At 45.2% G+C, this 17,667-nt stretch overlaps 2 protein-coding genes across 2 annotated transcripts; one reads left to right on the top strand and one right to left on the bottom strand.

The window, feature by feature from the left end:
- Positions 1–10,951: 10,951 nt before the first annotated feature.
- Positions 10,952–12,386, top strand: LOC123453049 (probable F-box protein At2g36090). The gene has a single exon (XM_045129809.1). The coding sequence runs from the start codon at positions 11,245–11,247 to the stop codon at positions 12,199–12,201; it is 957 nt and encodes a 318-aa protein (XP_044985744.1). The 5' UTR covers positions 10,952–11,244; the 3' UTR covers positions 12,202–12,386.
- A 200-nt stretch (positions 12,387–12,586) lies between these two features.
- LOC123453047 (receptor-like cytoplasmic kinase 176) lies at positions 12,587–17,667 on the bottom strand. Its single transcript, XM_045129808.1, has 6 exons — positions 17,260–17,667; positions 14,563–14,888; positions 14,166–14,301; positions 13,909–14,051; positions 13,697–13,820; positions 12,587–13,245 (listed from the first exon to the last, which is right to left on the bottom strand). The coding sequence occupies exons 1-6, from the start codon at positions 17,315–17,317 to the stop codon at positions 12,755–12,757; spliced, it is 1,278 nt and encodes a 425-aa protein (XP_044985743.1). The 5' UTR covers positions 17,318–17,667; the 3' UTR covers positions 12,587–12,754.

The following is a 17,667-nucleotide window of genomic DNA, read 5'->3' as shown; positions in this document are numbered from 1 at the left end:
TAAACACATGAACTCCTCAAACTATGATCATCATCGGGAGTGGTTCCGGCTATTGTCACTCCGGGGTTGCCGGATCATAACACATAGTAGGTAACTACAACTTGCAAGATCGGATCTAAAACACACATATATTGGTGACAACATAATAATTTCAGATCTGAAATCATGGCACTCGGGCCCTAGCGACAAGCATTAAGCATGGCAAAGTAGTAGCAACATCAATCTCAGAACATAGTGGATACTAGGGATCAATCCCCATCAAAACTAATTCGATTACATGATAGATCTCATCCTACTCATCACCGCCCAGCGAGCATACGAATAGATTAATCACGAACGACGAAGAGTTTCATGGAATTGGAGAGGGAAGAAGGTTGATGATGACGATGGCGACGATTTCCCTTCTCCGGAGCCCAAGACGGACTCCAGATCTGCCCTCCAGATGAAGAACAGGTGGTGGCGGCGGCTCCGTATCGCAAACGAGACGAAAACTTCTCTTTTTATTTTTTCTGGGACGAAAGGGGACTTATAGACCTGAGGTTGGGGGCGGCAGAGCCGTGTGGGCCCCACAAGCCTGCCCACCGCCACTAGGGGGGTGGTGGCGGAGCCAGGGCTTGTGGCCCACTGGCCCACCCCCTTAGGTGGAACTTGGCGCAGATATTTTTCTTATTTTCCAAAACTGCTCCCCGTAAATTTTCAGGACGTTTGGAGAACTTTGATTTCTGCACAAAAATAACACCAAGGCAATTCTGCTGAAAACAGCGTCAGTCCACGTTAGTTCCATTCAAATCATGCAAATTAGAGTCCAAAACAAGGGCAAAAGAGTTTGGAAAAGTAGATACGATGGAGACGTATCAGTGGGCAAGGCCAAGAAGGCTCCTGCGCTGGAGATAAGAAAAATCAAAGAGAAAATAAAAAGGAAGTGGGAAGGAAGGGAAGGACTCCACCTTCCAATCCTAGTTGGACTAGGATTGGAGGAGGATTCCTCCTCCCCCCCTTTGGTCGAACCCCTTGGGGCTCCTTGAGCCTCAAGGCAAGGCCCCTCCCCCCCCCCTCCTATATATACTGAGGTATTAGGGCTGATTTGAGACAACTTTGCCACGGCAGCCAGACCACATACCTCCACGGTTTTTCCTCTAGATCGCGTTTCTGCGGAGCTCGGGCGGAGCCCTGCTGAGATAAGATCACCACCAACCTCTGGAGCGCCGTCACGCTGCCGGAGAACTCATCTACTTCTCCTTCTCTCTTGCTGGATCAAGAAGGCCGAGATCATCGTCAAGCTGTACGTGTGCTGAACGCGGAGGTGCAGTCCGTTCGGCACTAGATCGGAGCGGATCGTGGGACGGATCGCGGGACGGTTCGTGGGACGGTTCGCGAGGCGGATCGAGGGACGTCAGGACGTTCCACTACATCAATCGCATTTATTAACGCTTCATGCTGTGTGATCTACAAGGGTACGTAGATCTGAAATTCCCCTCGTAGATGGACATCACCATGATAGGTCTTCGTGCGCGTAGGAAAATTTTTGTTTCCCATGCGACGTTCCCCAACACTACAAGCTCATAAAGTTCTATCTTCCTCCAACTCAATTCTTTCGAGAGAAACTCTTTCTCAAGAAAAGCTCTGTTCTTAGCGACAAACACTTTGCCTTCGGATCTGAGATAGAAGGTATACCCAACTGTCTCTTTTGGGTAACCTATGAAGACGCACTTTCCGCTTTGGGTTCCAGCTTTTCATGCTGAAGCTTTTTGACATAAGCATCACATCCCCAAACTTTAAGAAATGACAACTTTGGCTTCTTGCCATGCCACAGTTCATATGGTGTTGTCTCAACGGGTTTTGATGGTGCCATATTTAAAGTGAATGCAGTCATCTCCAATGCATAGCCCCAAAACGATAATGGCAAATCGGTAAGAGACATCATAGAACACACCATATCTAATAAAGTACGATTATGACGTTCGGACACACCATTGCGCCCTGGTGTTCCACGCGGTGTCAACTGTGAAACAATTCCACATTGTCTTAAGTGAGCATCAAACTCGTAACTCAGATACTCACCTCCTCGATCAGATCGTGGGAATTTGATCTTCTTGTTACAATGATTTTCAACTTCGCTCTGAAATTGCTTGAACTTTTCAAACGTTTCAGACTTGTGCTTCATTAAGTAAATATAACCATATCTACTCAAATCATCGGTGAAGGTGAGAAAATAACGATATATGTCGCACGCCTCTATGCTCATCGATACGCACACATCAGTATGTAAGATCTCCAACTAGTCACTTGCACGCTCCATTGTTCCGGAGAATGGAGTCTTGGTCATCCGTCCCATGAGGCATGGTTCACATGTGTCAAGTGATTCAAAATCAAGTGACTCCAAAAGTCCATCAGCATGGAGTTTGTTCATCCGTTTTACACCAATATGACCTAAGCGGCAGTGCCACAAGATAGTGGTGCTATCATTACTAACTCTACATATTTTGGTCTCAATGTTATGGACATGAGTGTCATCACTATCGAGATTCAACATGAACAAACCCCTCACATTGGGTGCATGACCATAAAAGATATTACTCATATAAATAGAACAACCATTATTCTCTGACTTAAATGAGTAGTTGTCTCACAATCAACAAGATCCAGATATAATGGTCATGCTCAAGCAGGCACTAAATAACAATTATTTAAGTTCATCACTAATCCCGATGGTAAGTGAAGTGAGATCGTGCCGACGGCGATCGCATCAACCTTGGAACTATTTCCCACGCGCATCATCACTTCATCCTTCGACAGCCTTCGTTTATTCCACAGTTCCTGTTTTGAGTTGCAAATGTGAGCAACAGAAGCGGTATCAAATACCCAGGCACTACTACGAGAGCTGGTGAATTATTTAAGTTCATCACTAATCCCGATGGTAAGTGAAGTGAGATCGTGCCGACGGCGATCGCATCAACCTTGGAACCATTTCCACGCGCATTATAACTTCATCCTTCGACAGCCTTCGTTTATTCTGCAGTTCCTGTTTCGAGTTACAAATGTGAGCAACAAAAGCGGTATCAAACACCCAGGCACTATTACGAGAGCTGGTGAGGTACACAACAATAACATGTATATCAAATATACCTTGTTTGGCGTTGGCCGCCTTCTTGTCGGCCAGATACTTGGGGCAGTTTCGCTTCAAGTGACCGGTCCCCTTGCAATAATAATACTGAGTTTTCGGCTTGGATCTAGCCTTGGGTTTCTTCGTCGGGGGGCAACAGTTTTGCCACTCTTCTTGGAGTTACCCTTCTTTCACTTGCCGTTTTTCTTGAAACTGGTGGTCTTATTGACCATCAACACTTGATGCTTGCTACCTCTTGAGCTTGCGTTGGTTTTCCCTTGAAGAGGAAAGGGTGATGCAGCACAATAGCAGTAAGTATTTCCCTCAGTTTTGAGAACCAAGGTATCAATCCAGTAGGAGAATCAAGCCAAGTGTCCAGAGTACCTGCGCAAACACAAACAAGCTTGCACCCAACGCTATAAAGGGGTTGTCAATCCCTTCAAGATTAATTGCAAAGTGAGATCTGAAGGCGGAAAGTGCAACGAAGTAAAAGTGTAAGGGTGAAAATATGGTGTGAAGTAGACCCGGGGCCATAGTGTTCACTAGAGGCTTCTCTCAAAATAGCAAATATTATGGTGGGTGAACAAATTACTGTCGAGCAATTGATAGAACCGCGCAAAGTCATGACGATATCTAAGGCAATGATCATACATATAGTTATCATGTCCGATACAAGTAGACCGATAATGTCTGCATCTACTACTATTACTCCACACATCGACCGCTATCCAGCATGCATCTAGTGTATTGAGTTCATGACGAACAGAGTAATACCTTAAGCAAGATGGCATGATGTAGAGGGATAAACTCAAACCAATGATGCAAACCCCATCTTTTTACCCTTGATGGCAACAACACGATGCGTGCCTCGCTACCCCTTATGTCACTTGGTGAGGTCACTGCACGGTATGAACCCAAAACCAAGCACTTCTCCCATTGCAAGAATCATAGATCAGGTAGGCCAAACAAAACCCACAACTCGAAGAGAATTACAAGGATATGAAATCATGCATATAAGAGATCAGAAGAAACTCAAATAAGATTCATAGATAATCTGATCATAAATCCACAATTCATCGGATCTCGACAAACACACTGCAACAGAAGATTACATCGGATAGATCTCCATGAAGATCATGGAGAACTTTGTATTGAAGATCCAAGAGAGAGAAGAAGACATCTAGCTACTAGCTATGGACCCGAAGGTCTATGGTGAACTACTCACGCATCATCGGAGAGGCCATGGTGTTGATGAAGAAGCCCTCCTTATCAGAATCCCCCCTCCGGCAGGGCACCAGAACGTGCACCAGATGGAATCTTGCGGAGACAGAAGCTTGCGGCGGCGAAAAAGTATTTTCGTGGATCTCTCTCACAGTTTTGGATTTTTAGGGATTTATAGGCGGAAGAGGTAGGGCAGACGAGCCACACGGGGACTACAAGCCTGCTAGGCGCGGGGCCCCCTGGCCGCGCCTAGGGGGCTTGTGGGCTTGTGGCCTCCCCTGGTGGCCTCTGCCTTGGTTCTCACGTCCCCGGCGTATCTTCTGTTCCGGAAAAATCTTTTCGGAAGTTTTATTCCGTTTGGACACCGTTTAAAATTCTCCTCTGAAAAGGGTCAAAAATACAGAAAAAACACGAACTGGCACTTGGCACTAAGTTAATAAGTTAGTCCCAAAGAAGATATAATAGGCATAAAAACATCCAAAGTTTGACAATATAATAGCATGCAACCATCAAAAATTATAGATACGTTGGTGACGTATCAATGCTCTTTCTGTATTTCTGACTGTGTGACTTTCAGCATCGCAAAATGCTCGACGAGTGACTTATTCATTCCTTGCATGTTATAGTTCAACACGAAGCTCTTATAGCTAGGTGGCAGTGATTGAAGAACTCTGTCAATGATAGCCTCTTATGGGAGAGCAATCCCCAGCTCAGCTAAACGATTAGAGTACCCCACACATTCTGAGTATGTGTTCACTGGCAGACCCGTTCTCCTCCATTTTGCAAGCATAGAACTTATCAGAGGTTTCATACCTCTCGATCCGGGCATTCTTCTCAAAGATAAACTTCAACTCCTGGAACATCTCATATGCTCCATGATGTTCAAAACGTCTTTGAAGTCTCGATTCTAAGCCATACAAAACTGCACACTGAACTAATGAGTAGTCATCCTTACGCGACTGTCAAGCGTTCAAAACGTCTTGGGTCGCCGTATTGGGTGGTGCATCACCTAGCGCTGGATCAAGGACATATTGCTTTTGGCCAACCGTGAGTATAAGCCTCAGATTACGAGCCCAGTCAACAAAGTTGCTTCCATCATCTTTCAGCTTAGCTTTCTCTAGGAACGTATTAAAATTCAGGGTTTCTACTGCGCGAGCCATTGATCTACAACATAAGATTTTGCAAAGATTACGTAGACTATGTTCAAGATAATTGAGTTTAGCTAATCATATTACTAATAAACTCCCACTCAAACTGACATCCCTCTAGTCATTCGAGTGTCGCATGATCCAAATTTACTAACTCAAGTTCGATCATCACGTGAGTTGAGTATAGTTTCAATGGTGAACATCTCCATGTTGATCATATCAACTATTTGATTCAAGCTCCACCTTTCGGTCTCTTGTGTTCCGAGGCCATGTATGTACATGCTAGGCTCATCAAGTTTAACCCGAGTGTTCCACGTGTGCAACTGTTTTGCACCTGTTGTATGTGAACGTTGAGTCTATCACACCCGATCATCACATGGTATCTCGAAATGACGAATTGTCTCAATGGTGCACAGTCAGGGAGAACACAATTTTATCTTGAAATTTTAGTGAGAGATCACATTATAATGCTATTGTCGTTCTAAGCAAAATAAGGTGCATAAAAGGATTAACATCACATGCAAATCATAACTGACATGATATAGCCATGAACTTGTGTTTCTTGATCTCCATCACCAAAGCACCGGCATGATCTCCATCGTCACCTGCGCCACACCATGATCTCCATAGTCGTGCTACCATGATCTCCCTCATCGTGCTACCATCGAGGTTGTCCTAAAAAAGTTACCCTATGGCTCATGCTGGTTGCCATAGCATCGACGTGCAAGCCGATATTTAACTATTACAACATGATCATCTCATACATCCAATATATCATATCATGTCTTTGGTCATATCACATCACATGCATACCCTGCAAAAACAAGTTAGACGCCCTCTAATTTGTTGTTGCAAATTTTACATGGCTGCTATGGGTATCTAGTATGATCGCATCTTACTAACACAAAGACACAAAGGTGATATGCAAATTTCTATTTAACCTTCTCCAAGGACCACCTCGGTCAAATCCGATTCAACTAAAGTTGAAGAAACAGACATCCGCCAGTCATCTTTATGCAACATGTTGCATGTTAGTCGATGAAACCGGTCTCTCATAAGCGTACGAGTGACGTTGCTCTGGGCCGCTTCAATCCAACAATACCGTTGAATCAATAAAAGACTAAGGAGGGTAGAAAATTGAACATCAACGCCCACAAACTCTTTTGTGTTCTACTCGAGATATCATCTATGCATGAACATAGCTCATGATGCCACTGTTGGGGAACGTTGCATGGGAAACAAAAAAATTCCTACGCACACGAGAGACCTATCATGGTGATGATCATCTACGAGAGGGGAGATCGGATCCACATACCCTTGTAGATCGCTAAGCGGGAAGCATTAAGAAATGTGGTTGATGTAGTCGAACGTCTTCGCGATCCGAATCACAAGCGTCCCACGAACTCCGTCCCGATCTAGTGTCAAACGGACGGCACCTCCGCATTCAACACATGTACAACTCGATGACGATCTCCGCCTTCTTGATCCAGAAATAGGGGTGGAGAGGTAGATGAGTTCCCCGGCAACACGACAATATGGTGGTGGTGGTGGTGAAATAGTTTAGTACGGCTTCGCCAAGCTATGTTAGACTTATCTAGACGAGGAAGACGATCTGTGGAGGAGAGGGCAGCATGTGGCTTTTTCGTGTGCCTTTTGCCCTCAAAACCTCCACTATATATAGGAGGAACAAGGGGGGGGGGGGGGTTGGCTTGCCTCCTACTCCAAGGAGGAGCTACGGCCGAGCCAAGAGGGGAAGAGTCCTCCTCCAATTCGGTTTGGGTGGAGGACTCCTATCCCACTTGGCCACCTCCTTCCTTTTTTTCTCTTTTTCTTTTTGCTCTTTGGCCGAATTGGACTTATTAGGCTGGCCACACCAGCCCGCTAAGGTCTGTTGTGCCACCTCTAAGTCCAATAGGCCTTCTCCAGGGTGGGTGGCCCCTCCCGATGAAACCCCGGAACCCATTCATCACTCCCGGTAGTTTACCGGTAATGCGTGAAATCTTTCCGGAAACCAAATGCAACATTCCTATATATCAATCTTTACCTACGGACCATTCTGGAGCTCCTCGTGATGTCCGGGACTCCTAACAACTTTCGTTCACCAACATACATAACTCAATACTACCGAAACATCATCGAACCTTAAGTGTGCAGACCCTGCGGGTTCGAGAACTATGTAGACATGACCGAGACACTCTCCAGTCCATATCCAATAGTGGGACCTAGATGCCCATGTTGGATCTACATATTCTACAAAGATCTTATTGGTTGAACCTCTATGTCAAGGATTCAGTTAATCATGTATAATATCCCCTTTGTCCTTCGGTATGTTACTTGTCCGAGATTCGATCGTCGGTATCTCTATACCTATTTCAATCTCGTTACCGGCAAGTCTCTTTACTCTAAATCTTTAGTCACATTGCTTGCAAGGCTTGTTTGTGATGTTGTATTACCGAGTGGACCCCGAGATACCTCTCTGTCATACGGAGTGACAAATCCCAGTCCTGATCCATGCTAGCTCAACGGACACCTTCGGAGATACCTGTAGAGCACCTTTATAATCACCGAGTAATGTTGCGACGTTTGATACACACAAGACATTCCTCCGGTGCCAGTGAGTTACATGATCTCATGATTATAGAAATGTATACTTGACATGGAGAAAACAATAGCAACAAAATGACACGATCACATGTTACGTTTACAGTTTTGGTCTTGTCCATCACATCATTCCCCTAATGGTGTCATTCCGTTATCGACTCACAACACTTGTCTATGGCTAGGAAATCTTATCCATCTTTGATCAACGAGCTAGTCAACTAGAGGCTCACTAGGGACATTATTTTGTCTATATATCCACACATGCATTTGTGTTTCCATGCAATACAACAATAGCATGAATAATAAATGATTATCTTGAAACAAAAAATATAATAATAACTATTTTGTTATTGCCTCTAGGACATATTTCCAACACTCGTATATGGCGCTATCTGCATCCTATCGTCGACATGACACACATGATGATCGCTATAGGATGGCCCACATGTGTAGCTTGCTGATTTGGGTGTTACCATCCTCTTGGTTTCTAATGATTTTATTTGAGGGGGGGCAGGGGGTCGGAAGGATTGCTACCACGGAGAAAACTTCTCCAAGAAATGTCATTTCAATTCTTAATAATAGGAGTTAAATATGTAATTATGTAGATCTATGATCCAAAGCATTGTACTTGTAATGGTTATCAATTTTGCAAAAAAAAATACAGGTATTCTAAAAGAAAGGGTTTCTCCGTTATGATTTTCAATTGTTTTTCATTTGCTATCCATAAAATCATGAATACTTTTTAAAATGAATATGTTTTAAAAGTTATTAACAACTTCTCAATTTCATGGATATTTTTTCAAAAAGTTGATTCTTTTTTAAAAGTATGCAAACATATTTAAAAATTGGTGAATATTCCTTATATTCATGAACATTTTTATAAAAAAATACGCCAACGGGCTCGGATCAAGGCAACTAGATCTTTAAACGGATAGGAAGGTCGAGCTTGGTTATTGCGAGATTGAGCAAGTGCTCGCCTCTTGTGCGACTCTGCCTCAGCAAATCCCAGTAGCGGCGACCTGGTGGTTTTTTTCGCTTTGTCCTTGGAGCGGTTATGTGGTTTTCGTATGGTTCTTATTAGGTGGTTTGCATCTGGTCCCCTCGCTTTTTATTCTGTTCTTCTTTTTCCTTTTTTTTTCTTCTTTTTTTTTTGTTTGCTTCTTTTTGCTTTTTGTTTTTAGATGTTCATATCTTCATCTTCTCCTCTTTTGTTCTTTTTCCCTTTTATTTTATTTTATTCATGTTTTCTGTTCTTTTCCATGTTTTTATTTTTTTTCAGTTATTTTTTCCAACCACATATTAAAAATATTCATTATGTATTTAAGTAACATATTTTTTGTATTAGAAATATTTTAAAGGGATATTTAAAAATGTTCATCGTGTATCGGAAACTGTTTCGTTGTGTACTAGAAATGTCCACGTGTATTAAAAATGTTAAATATGTATGTAAAAATATTTACCATAGCATCATTTATTTTAAAAATGGTCATCATGTTTATAAAATATTAATCATGTAACTTAAATGTTCAGTATGTGGTATTTTAATATTATTTTATATTTTCTTTTTTACTTTTTTTTCTAAATTTGTTTTTTGAAGTGGTGTTACCCTTAAAGAAGTAAGACAATGAAAAGATGCACACAACTTTGCACTGAAATTGCACCTTTTTTAGTATGCAAAGCATAAGCATATAATAGTATATAATTTTCACACTAGTATAATTTACACTCCTTACAGAGGGAGTAGATTATAGCTAAAGTGGAATGATTAATAGGCATACTTTTTTGGTATTGAGTCTCTCTCTCTCTCTCTCAGATATAAGGCATGATACGGTTCAAAACTTGCCTCAAAGATCGCTGAAGTTTATAAACCGGAACATAAACATTTCAGGGAGCAAGGATTCTCAATTTTTTTGGTCATTTTTTTGCTAAATGACATGTAATTTTTAGCATCCTATAAACTTAGTCAAACAATATAAAGCTTGACTTAGAACAAGCTATTTTATCTTTTTTTGAATACGTACACTCATGCATACCATAAAAGAAGAGAAGGGAAGACTCCCTCTACGTTTTAGTGTTACAAGTTATTTACAAGTGGCCTATAGCGCACTCCACCACACATACATACATCTATAGTCTACTTCTCAGTATTCGCCCATAAAGCTATATATGCAAATTAAAAAAACAAGAGAGTACGTGAGACTAGAAGATTAGGGACCGGCTAGGGCTCAGGTGACAGAATTCAGGATTTTGATTAGTCACGTTTTTATCTGTGACAACCGGCTAACTACTCTACCATGGATGGTGATGCATGGCTACAACGGCTCGGTGAGTAAGTGGTCAGCCGCATGAATAAAGCACAGCCTACTCAATATATACACCGATGTGTCAAAATTAGTATCTAAAATCACATAGTCTCTCAAGCTTTTGGCCCGTCCTGCTGAATGAAGAGCATAGCTGAGAACGACTGACGAAGAAATGTGTAACGTATGCCGAAATGGACGTGTCTTCGGTGTTAAAGAATGTTAGGCCGGTTTTCCTATGCTATGCTAACGTAAGAAAAGGCGCAGCACATCATGAGGCGAAGAACTAGCCGGCCAATGCTTGGAGACCATAAACATAAAGCGCGGTGGAGGTAAGCATGTCTCCATCCATCCCATCCGAACCACTACGCTTAACCTAACCAGCCGCAAGGCCAATCCGATCGCAGAGCCTGCTCCGGCCTGAGAGCTGCTGTATAGCTCATTCGACGGTGACACGGAGCTTGCAGGCGACTGGTGCCCACGTCAATCCGGCAGCCGTTCGTGGTATTTTAGTCGGGGTTACAGCAGGAACGCAACTGCTTCAGCCGGCTGTTTCCATTTGGAATCCATGCAGCAACGTGCCCGGCGGCCTGTCATCGTGTCTTTCCGTTTGGCCGAACGTGTCCGGCCTGTGGTGGTGTCATTTTCGCCATGGCCGACACCAACAGGGAAGACACGACAAGGTGCCAAATAAATAATTCTTCTCTTCTGGAAAATTAACCAAAGTTCGCGCCTAGCCTATAAAACAACTCTTGCTCCCGTTGCCAGCCATCCCATCGCATTCCCCCGCTTGGATTCTGGAGTTTGGAGACTGTTGCTCGAACGACCTCCGGCCGTAGTCCTAAGAGCAGAGTCGACGCACCGCCGGGAAATGCCGACGACCACCGTGGAGGACTTGCCTGCCGACGTGCTGGCCTACGCGCTGCGCCGACTGGACGGCCCGTCCCTGGCCGCCGCGAGCTGCGCCACGGCAGGCCTCCGCGCCCTCGCCGCCGACCCGGAGACGTGGCGCGCGCTCTGCCTCGCGCGGTGGCCGTCGCTGGGCCTGGAGACCTCGCTGGAACGCAGCGTCCTTGCCTCCTCCGCCGCCGTCTCTCCGCAGCGCCTCTTCGCCGACGCCTTCCCCTTCCCGTCCACTTCCACTTCCACGGATGCCGCCGCAGCCGAGCAGCGTCTCCCCGGCGAGCTGGTCTCCGCCGTGGACATCTACCAGAATGGCGCGTCCCGGCCCCTCTTCTCCCGGGTGGTGGAGACCTCGACGTTGTCCTCGTGGTTCCTGAGCTCGCCCTTCCGAGTGGACGCCGTCGAGTGCAAGGACCCGCCGGTACGGACGGCCGAGGACTCGGCATCCTTCTCTCCGGCGGAGCTGGAGCTGAGCTGGATCGTGGTCGACCGCCGGAGCGGCCGGGCGGTGAACGTGTCGAGCCGGCGCGCGGTGGCCGTGGACAGGCACTGGTACACGGGCGAGACGCTGGTGCGGTACGCGGTGGTGCTCGGCGGGAGCAAGTTCGAGGCCACGGTCACCTGCTCGGAGGAGGCCGGATGCCTTAGCCTCAGGGAGGTCAGCCTGACCGTCGAGGACGCCGACGGCGCGGCGGTGAGCGGCGAAGGCAGCCTGCAGCTTTTGGCAGGCGCCATGGAGGGGCCGAGGAGGAAAGGAGGGGAGAGGGAAAGAGAGGAGGCCAAGAGGAGGTACGAGGAGTTCGTGCGGAGCAAGAGGGGACGGAAGGAGTCCAAGGCGAGGAGGGAGGTGCTCGTCGACCTGTGCTGCTCCGCCGTCAGCGCCGTCGCCGTGCTCAGCTTCCTCGCCTCCGTCGTGCTCCGGTAGAGCCAGGGAAATAGTGTTGGACCTGGCTAGATGTCTGTACCTCGTGAAACATGGGCAACAGTTTTTTCACTAGAACAGATGAGCCAAAAAGTAGAGAGATTTGCCTGGTGACACTGGACAATCCTGTTTTTTTGTACTGTTGCACCTGAAAATTCAGGCAGTTGAAGGCCGCATAGTGCTCACAATTAAGTCACGGTGGTCTACTGGGACTATTCTGTCAACATAGTCACCGGGCATCCAGAGTTAGGCATGTGAGATCCAAATCCAATCCCACCGGCACTCACTGCTGGTGGTAAGCTGACGCCCACCAGAATCATCCCTACCACTGAGATATGGCATGAACTTGATCCAGTGAAGACCATGTACACAGGCACACGAGTGAGGATGCGGCACGAACCCAAGACCTTAATGCCAATAGTTCAATGATGACACACAAATCCACCCAGTTAACTCAAGTTGAGCAGCCCAAAAGCCTGAAGACGCTCAGGAATATGCACAGCAAATTTACACACTACCACCCTAGCTAGCTAACAGGCTCAAGACTCAGGCGTCGCTACGACGAGTAGGCCGACGGCTTTGGGTCTCGGCCAGGCTCCTTCAGAAGGTCACCCGAGCTTTTACGGCGGCCTTTGCCGCTGTTACTTGCGCCGGGCGCCGTTTTGCTTCCACTCTTGGGGTCTTGAGGCCTCTCTGCTGCTGGTCTTCTTGCTGGATCTGCTGGTCTTCTGGTCGGGTCGCTGGAGTCTTGTATCCCTTCCAGAATAGAGACCACGGCTTCCATGGACGGCCTCATCTTAGCTTCGAAGGACAGGCACTCGACAGCGAGTGCAGCGATTGTCTGCGCTCCATTCAGTGAGTACTGGCCTTCTAGCCTGGTATCAAGGACACGGAATATCTTGCGCTTGTGTGTCAGATATGGCCGGGCCCATTCGACAAGGTTGTGCTCCCCTTGGGGACGGTTTTTGTCAATGGCGCGACGGCCTGACAGCATCTCCAATAGCACTACCCCGAAGCTATAGATGTCGCTCTTGGCAGTAAGATGGCCTGTAAATGTTGATTTGTAAGTAAATTAAAAGGAATTCAAAACATAAGATGGCCTGACAAGTGACAATAGTGACTACTGGCTTATTAAATGGATGTTTACCATATGTTGAATATGTATTCTCGTTGAATTTTCACAAAATGTTAATATATGTTTCCAATCACACTACTGGCTTGCTAACTACTCCCTCCGTTCCTAAATATAAGACCTTTTAGAGATTGTACTATAAACTACATACGGATGTACATAGACATATTTTAGAGTATAGATTCGCTCATTTTGCTCCGTATGTAGTCTTCTAGTGAAATACCTAAAAGGTCTTATATTTTGGAACGGAGGGAGTAATGCACTAATGTTCAATGGTTCCAATCACATGACGATATTTTATATCCAAGACAAGCTAATGTGCAGAATATGTCTCGATAAAACACAAAATTGCAAGTCAAAGGTTACCTGTTGACAGATATTCAGGAGCTGCATAACCATATGTTCCCATTACCCTTGTGGACACATGACTCTTCTCACCAACAGGGCCATCCTTTGCCAATCCAAAATCAGAGAGTTTTGCGGTGTAGTCCTGGGCAGTAAAATATGCATTCATTTCAGTAGAGATAAGATGATGATACAGGTTAGCTATGGTATACTGACGATTCACTTTCACTTACTGTGTCAAGGAGAATATTGGATGTCTTAAAATCCCTATAAATAACTTTAGCTTCCGCACTGTGAAGGTAGGCTAGTCCTTTTGCAGCTCCGAGTGCAACCTTCATTCTTAGGTTCCATGAAAGAGGTTGAAAGTGTGAGCCTCCTACATCAAGGGTTCATATATAGCAAGTTAAATCCAGATTATACTACAGTCTACAGATATCTTATGCAAAACGAATAGGACAGCAATATAGCACCGAGTCATAGTTGAACTTACTCCTGAAAAGATGATTTTCCAAGCTCCCACGTGGCATGCACTCGTACACTAGCAGCCGGTATTCATCCTCTAAGCAGTACCCAATTAGCTTGACAAGGTTTTGATGGCAAAACTGACCTAGGTAATTAACTTCTGCCTATAAATGGCACATAAGAAAGTCAGAAAAAATATCCACGTGTTTGATTAACACTTCGGAAGTTGTGTCTAATGAATACATATACACCACATAAAGGATAAACGATAGAAATGCAAACAATGGGTCTTATGAAGCTGTAACTAAGGAATTCAGATGCATCACATACCTATGGCAATGTTTGAAAGTAAACTTCAAAGAAATATGAAAGCAAACATGGCATCTGAGGACAAAAGCAAGAAATGGAATCGCAATTATGCTTACCAACCACTCTCGGTGCCCTTGCAAACCCTCCAGATTGAGTCTTTTCACAGCAACAGGTATTCCAGTACCAGGTTTGCAAGCTGACAATGTGTGCTCATCAATCCATCCTTTATAGACAGATCCAAACCCTCCTTCCCCGAGCACACTGTCGGGACGGAAGTTCCTTGTGGCTAACCTGAGATCATTATAACTGAATACCTTCACATTGGCTGACTGCAATATCTCACATTCAGTCTTCGCACTTGGAGGCATGGAAGCCGAAGAAGCCCGACTGCTGCAGGCACTAAGCCTACTCCCATCTTTACCACTACCCCTTGAGAACATTCCTGCAAATCAGGTCTTTAGTAGATATTCTACTGAATGAAACATACATAAAACACAAAATTATTTGAAAAATGAAAGTATTATCTCATGAATTTAGTTTCTGTGTTGATATATCCAGGTCCAGAGTATGGACATCATGTATTGCAAGTATCTAGTACTCCTTTTTTAAGATAATAACTTTGCACGGCAATTAGGGACTGGTTGTACCAAGGAATCATTACTTGGCTTTATCTGGAATTTCATGTGAGGATCAGGAGTTACAAGACTATTTACTCGGGAATGGTGATATGCTCCGGAGCCAAAAGATTAAATCATTATTTGCATCGAGCACTGCCACATAGTGAATAGGATGAAAATTAGAGTGGTCCCCCTCTATGAAGTGGTCAGATACATACATTAACAGTAGACCTTGGCCTGCCAAATGTACGTCCATTACCAACTTGCCATGCCACATAGCATATCCAGAGGCTTGGCATATTTATATACTGAGTATAGAAATGCCACCTATTAATGGCAGTTAAATGCCGATTTGTTGGTAGACACGGTTAAATAATTGAACTGGATAGTACACATTAATCACAAACCAAAAAAGTTCTGCCCGTTACTGGGAAAGAAAATAATAGCGATGTATTATATCCAATTGTTTGTAGACATGGAACATATGCAATTAACGACTGGTAAAACCATATTGGATATGGGCGGGAAACAAACAGAGCGGTGTGGATAAAAAAATCAAGGTGTGCACTCTATATTGGACTTATGTATGATATCTAAGCAGCTGGATTAACAAACTTTAGTATCAACTTAAACAAGGAACAACTTGAGCACTTCTCCTGTTCCAAATGTACATCTGTTGCCAACTTGCCATGCAACACAGCATATCCAGAGGATTAGCGTATTTATATGCTATGAAATATCACCTATTAATTAATTAAAAGATGCTTCAGTTTAGTAAGCTGAATACAAGGCACATGGCAGTTATATACTTCTTTTTTGGTAGGCACAGTTAATGAGTTAAATAAATGAACTTGATAGTACACATCAATCACAAAAAAATGCATGTTATTGGGGAAGAAAATAATAACATTGTATTATATCCAATTGTTTGGATATGACTGGTAAAACCTTACTGGATATGAGCGGGAACTGAGAGACCGGTGTGAATACAAATATCAAGGTGCATGCTCTATACTGGACTTAAATATATGATATCTGAACAGGTGGTTTAACAAACTTTAGTATCAGATTAAACAAGGAACAACTTGAGCACTTATCCTAATTCCATAAATGATGTATGAATTCAGGCCAATAGCAATATAGAAACAATTAGTCAACCCTAATGATCATCTTCCTTAAACTCATGTGATACACTTTTTTAAAAGAAAAACATGTAAATAATCAAAGTCAACTGATGCCCATTTCATATATATACCAGAACGTCACTACAAGGGCACACTAGACGTACTCTACACATACTGCACTGCAGTAGTCTTGCTTGAATCAAATGTTTCTGGTGAAGGCTGATTTGAACTGGTAAGTGGTCAGCTCAGCACACAGAGTACCAAATACGAATAGATACGATGCTAAAATAACCACCCCCAATCAAACATTTATTGGTCAACAATAGAATCAAGAGCGATTTCGATTTGTCATGCTAAGTGGTCAGTGCAGAGTACCAGCACATACGATGCTAAAATATCCACACCCCAACACAGAACACACACCACACTGAGAGCCAAGTACGTGTCCTGTCCCATGCCATTGCCGTCTGATAACGATAAGCACTATCCAAATTATGATGGAAGGGCATGTACTACAGTACTACACATGGTACTAGCTAGTAAAGCAGTTATGGAAGGAGCGAAGCATCGATGTCCAATGACTGTGCAATAGAAGGTACCCGCTACCTAATAAAGCCTATAGCACCAATGGCACAGGTCCTGTCAAGCCTCACAAGGCAGCCAAGGCTTGCTTTGGGGAGACCACTGTAAAAGCAGCGACGATGTCCCGCTTTAGTGCGTCGATTGAACACTTTGAAGCTACTAGGCCACTAGCTGTGCGACCAAATCAAGCTACTGGATCGCCCCCAAAACACAGGCCACCAACCGAACCACGCGTACAAACAAGCTAAGCCTTTGGCGAACGGCATGAGGCTAATTGCGCACAGTAAGAATCCGCTGATACCTCTGATTCCCACCGGAATCCATACGAAATGACCATGTATGTAACCAACAGTGCATAGGAAGGGATAAACTGGGAATGGATTGGTGCTCGCATCTCGGAGCCACCGCGTCCGTCAACCAACCCAAGCAGTAATCGGGCGAGGCGAAATCCACGGATCACCAAATCAGGAAAGTGAGGAGGAGGCCGAACCTGAGGCGCCGGGGTGGGTGCTCCCATCCTTGATCCGCGTGCCCCAGCAGTTCCCCATCCGCCGCGTCGGCCCCGCGCACCAACCAGCCCCAACAGCAGCAACGACGAACCTACCGGACCAACCCGCGGCCCGCGGACGGGAGGCGGCTGCTGCGGCGAGCGGCCCGCCTCATGCGGGGAGCGGGAATTCGGGCGGGCGGGCGAGCTAGGGTTCCTCCCGGCGGCGGCGGGGAGGAGGAGGGCGATAAATAGCGGCCGCGGGCGGGCGGTGGCGTGGCGGGGCGCGTGAGGAGAGAGAGAGAGTGGGGGAGGGCGAGAGCGAGAGGAGTTAATGGCGGGGAGCGGGGAGGAGGAGGGGCGCGAGGGAAGCGTGCGCCTTGCTGCGTCTGCTTCTGCTTCTGCTTCTGC

Source organism: Hordeum vulgare, chromosome 5H, assembly GCF_904849725.1.
Source record: "Hordeum vulgare subsp. vulgare chromosome 5H, MorexV3_pseudomolecules_assembly, whole genome shotgun sequence".
NCBI lineage: Eukaryota > Viridiplantae > Streptophyta > Magnoliopsida > Poales > Poaceae > Hordeum > Hordeum vulgare.
This window is presented reverse-complemented; position numbering and strand designations above follow the sequence as displayed.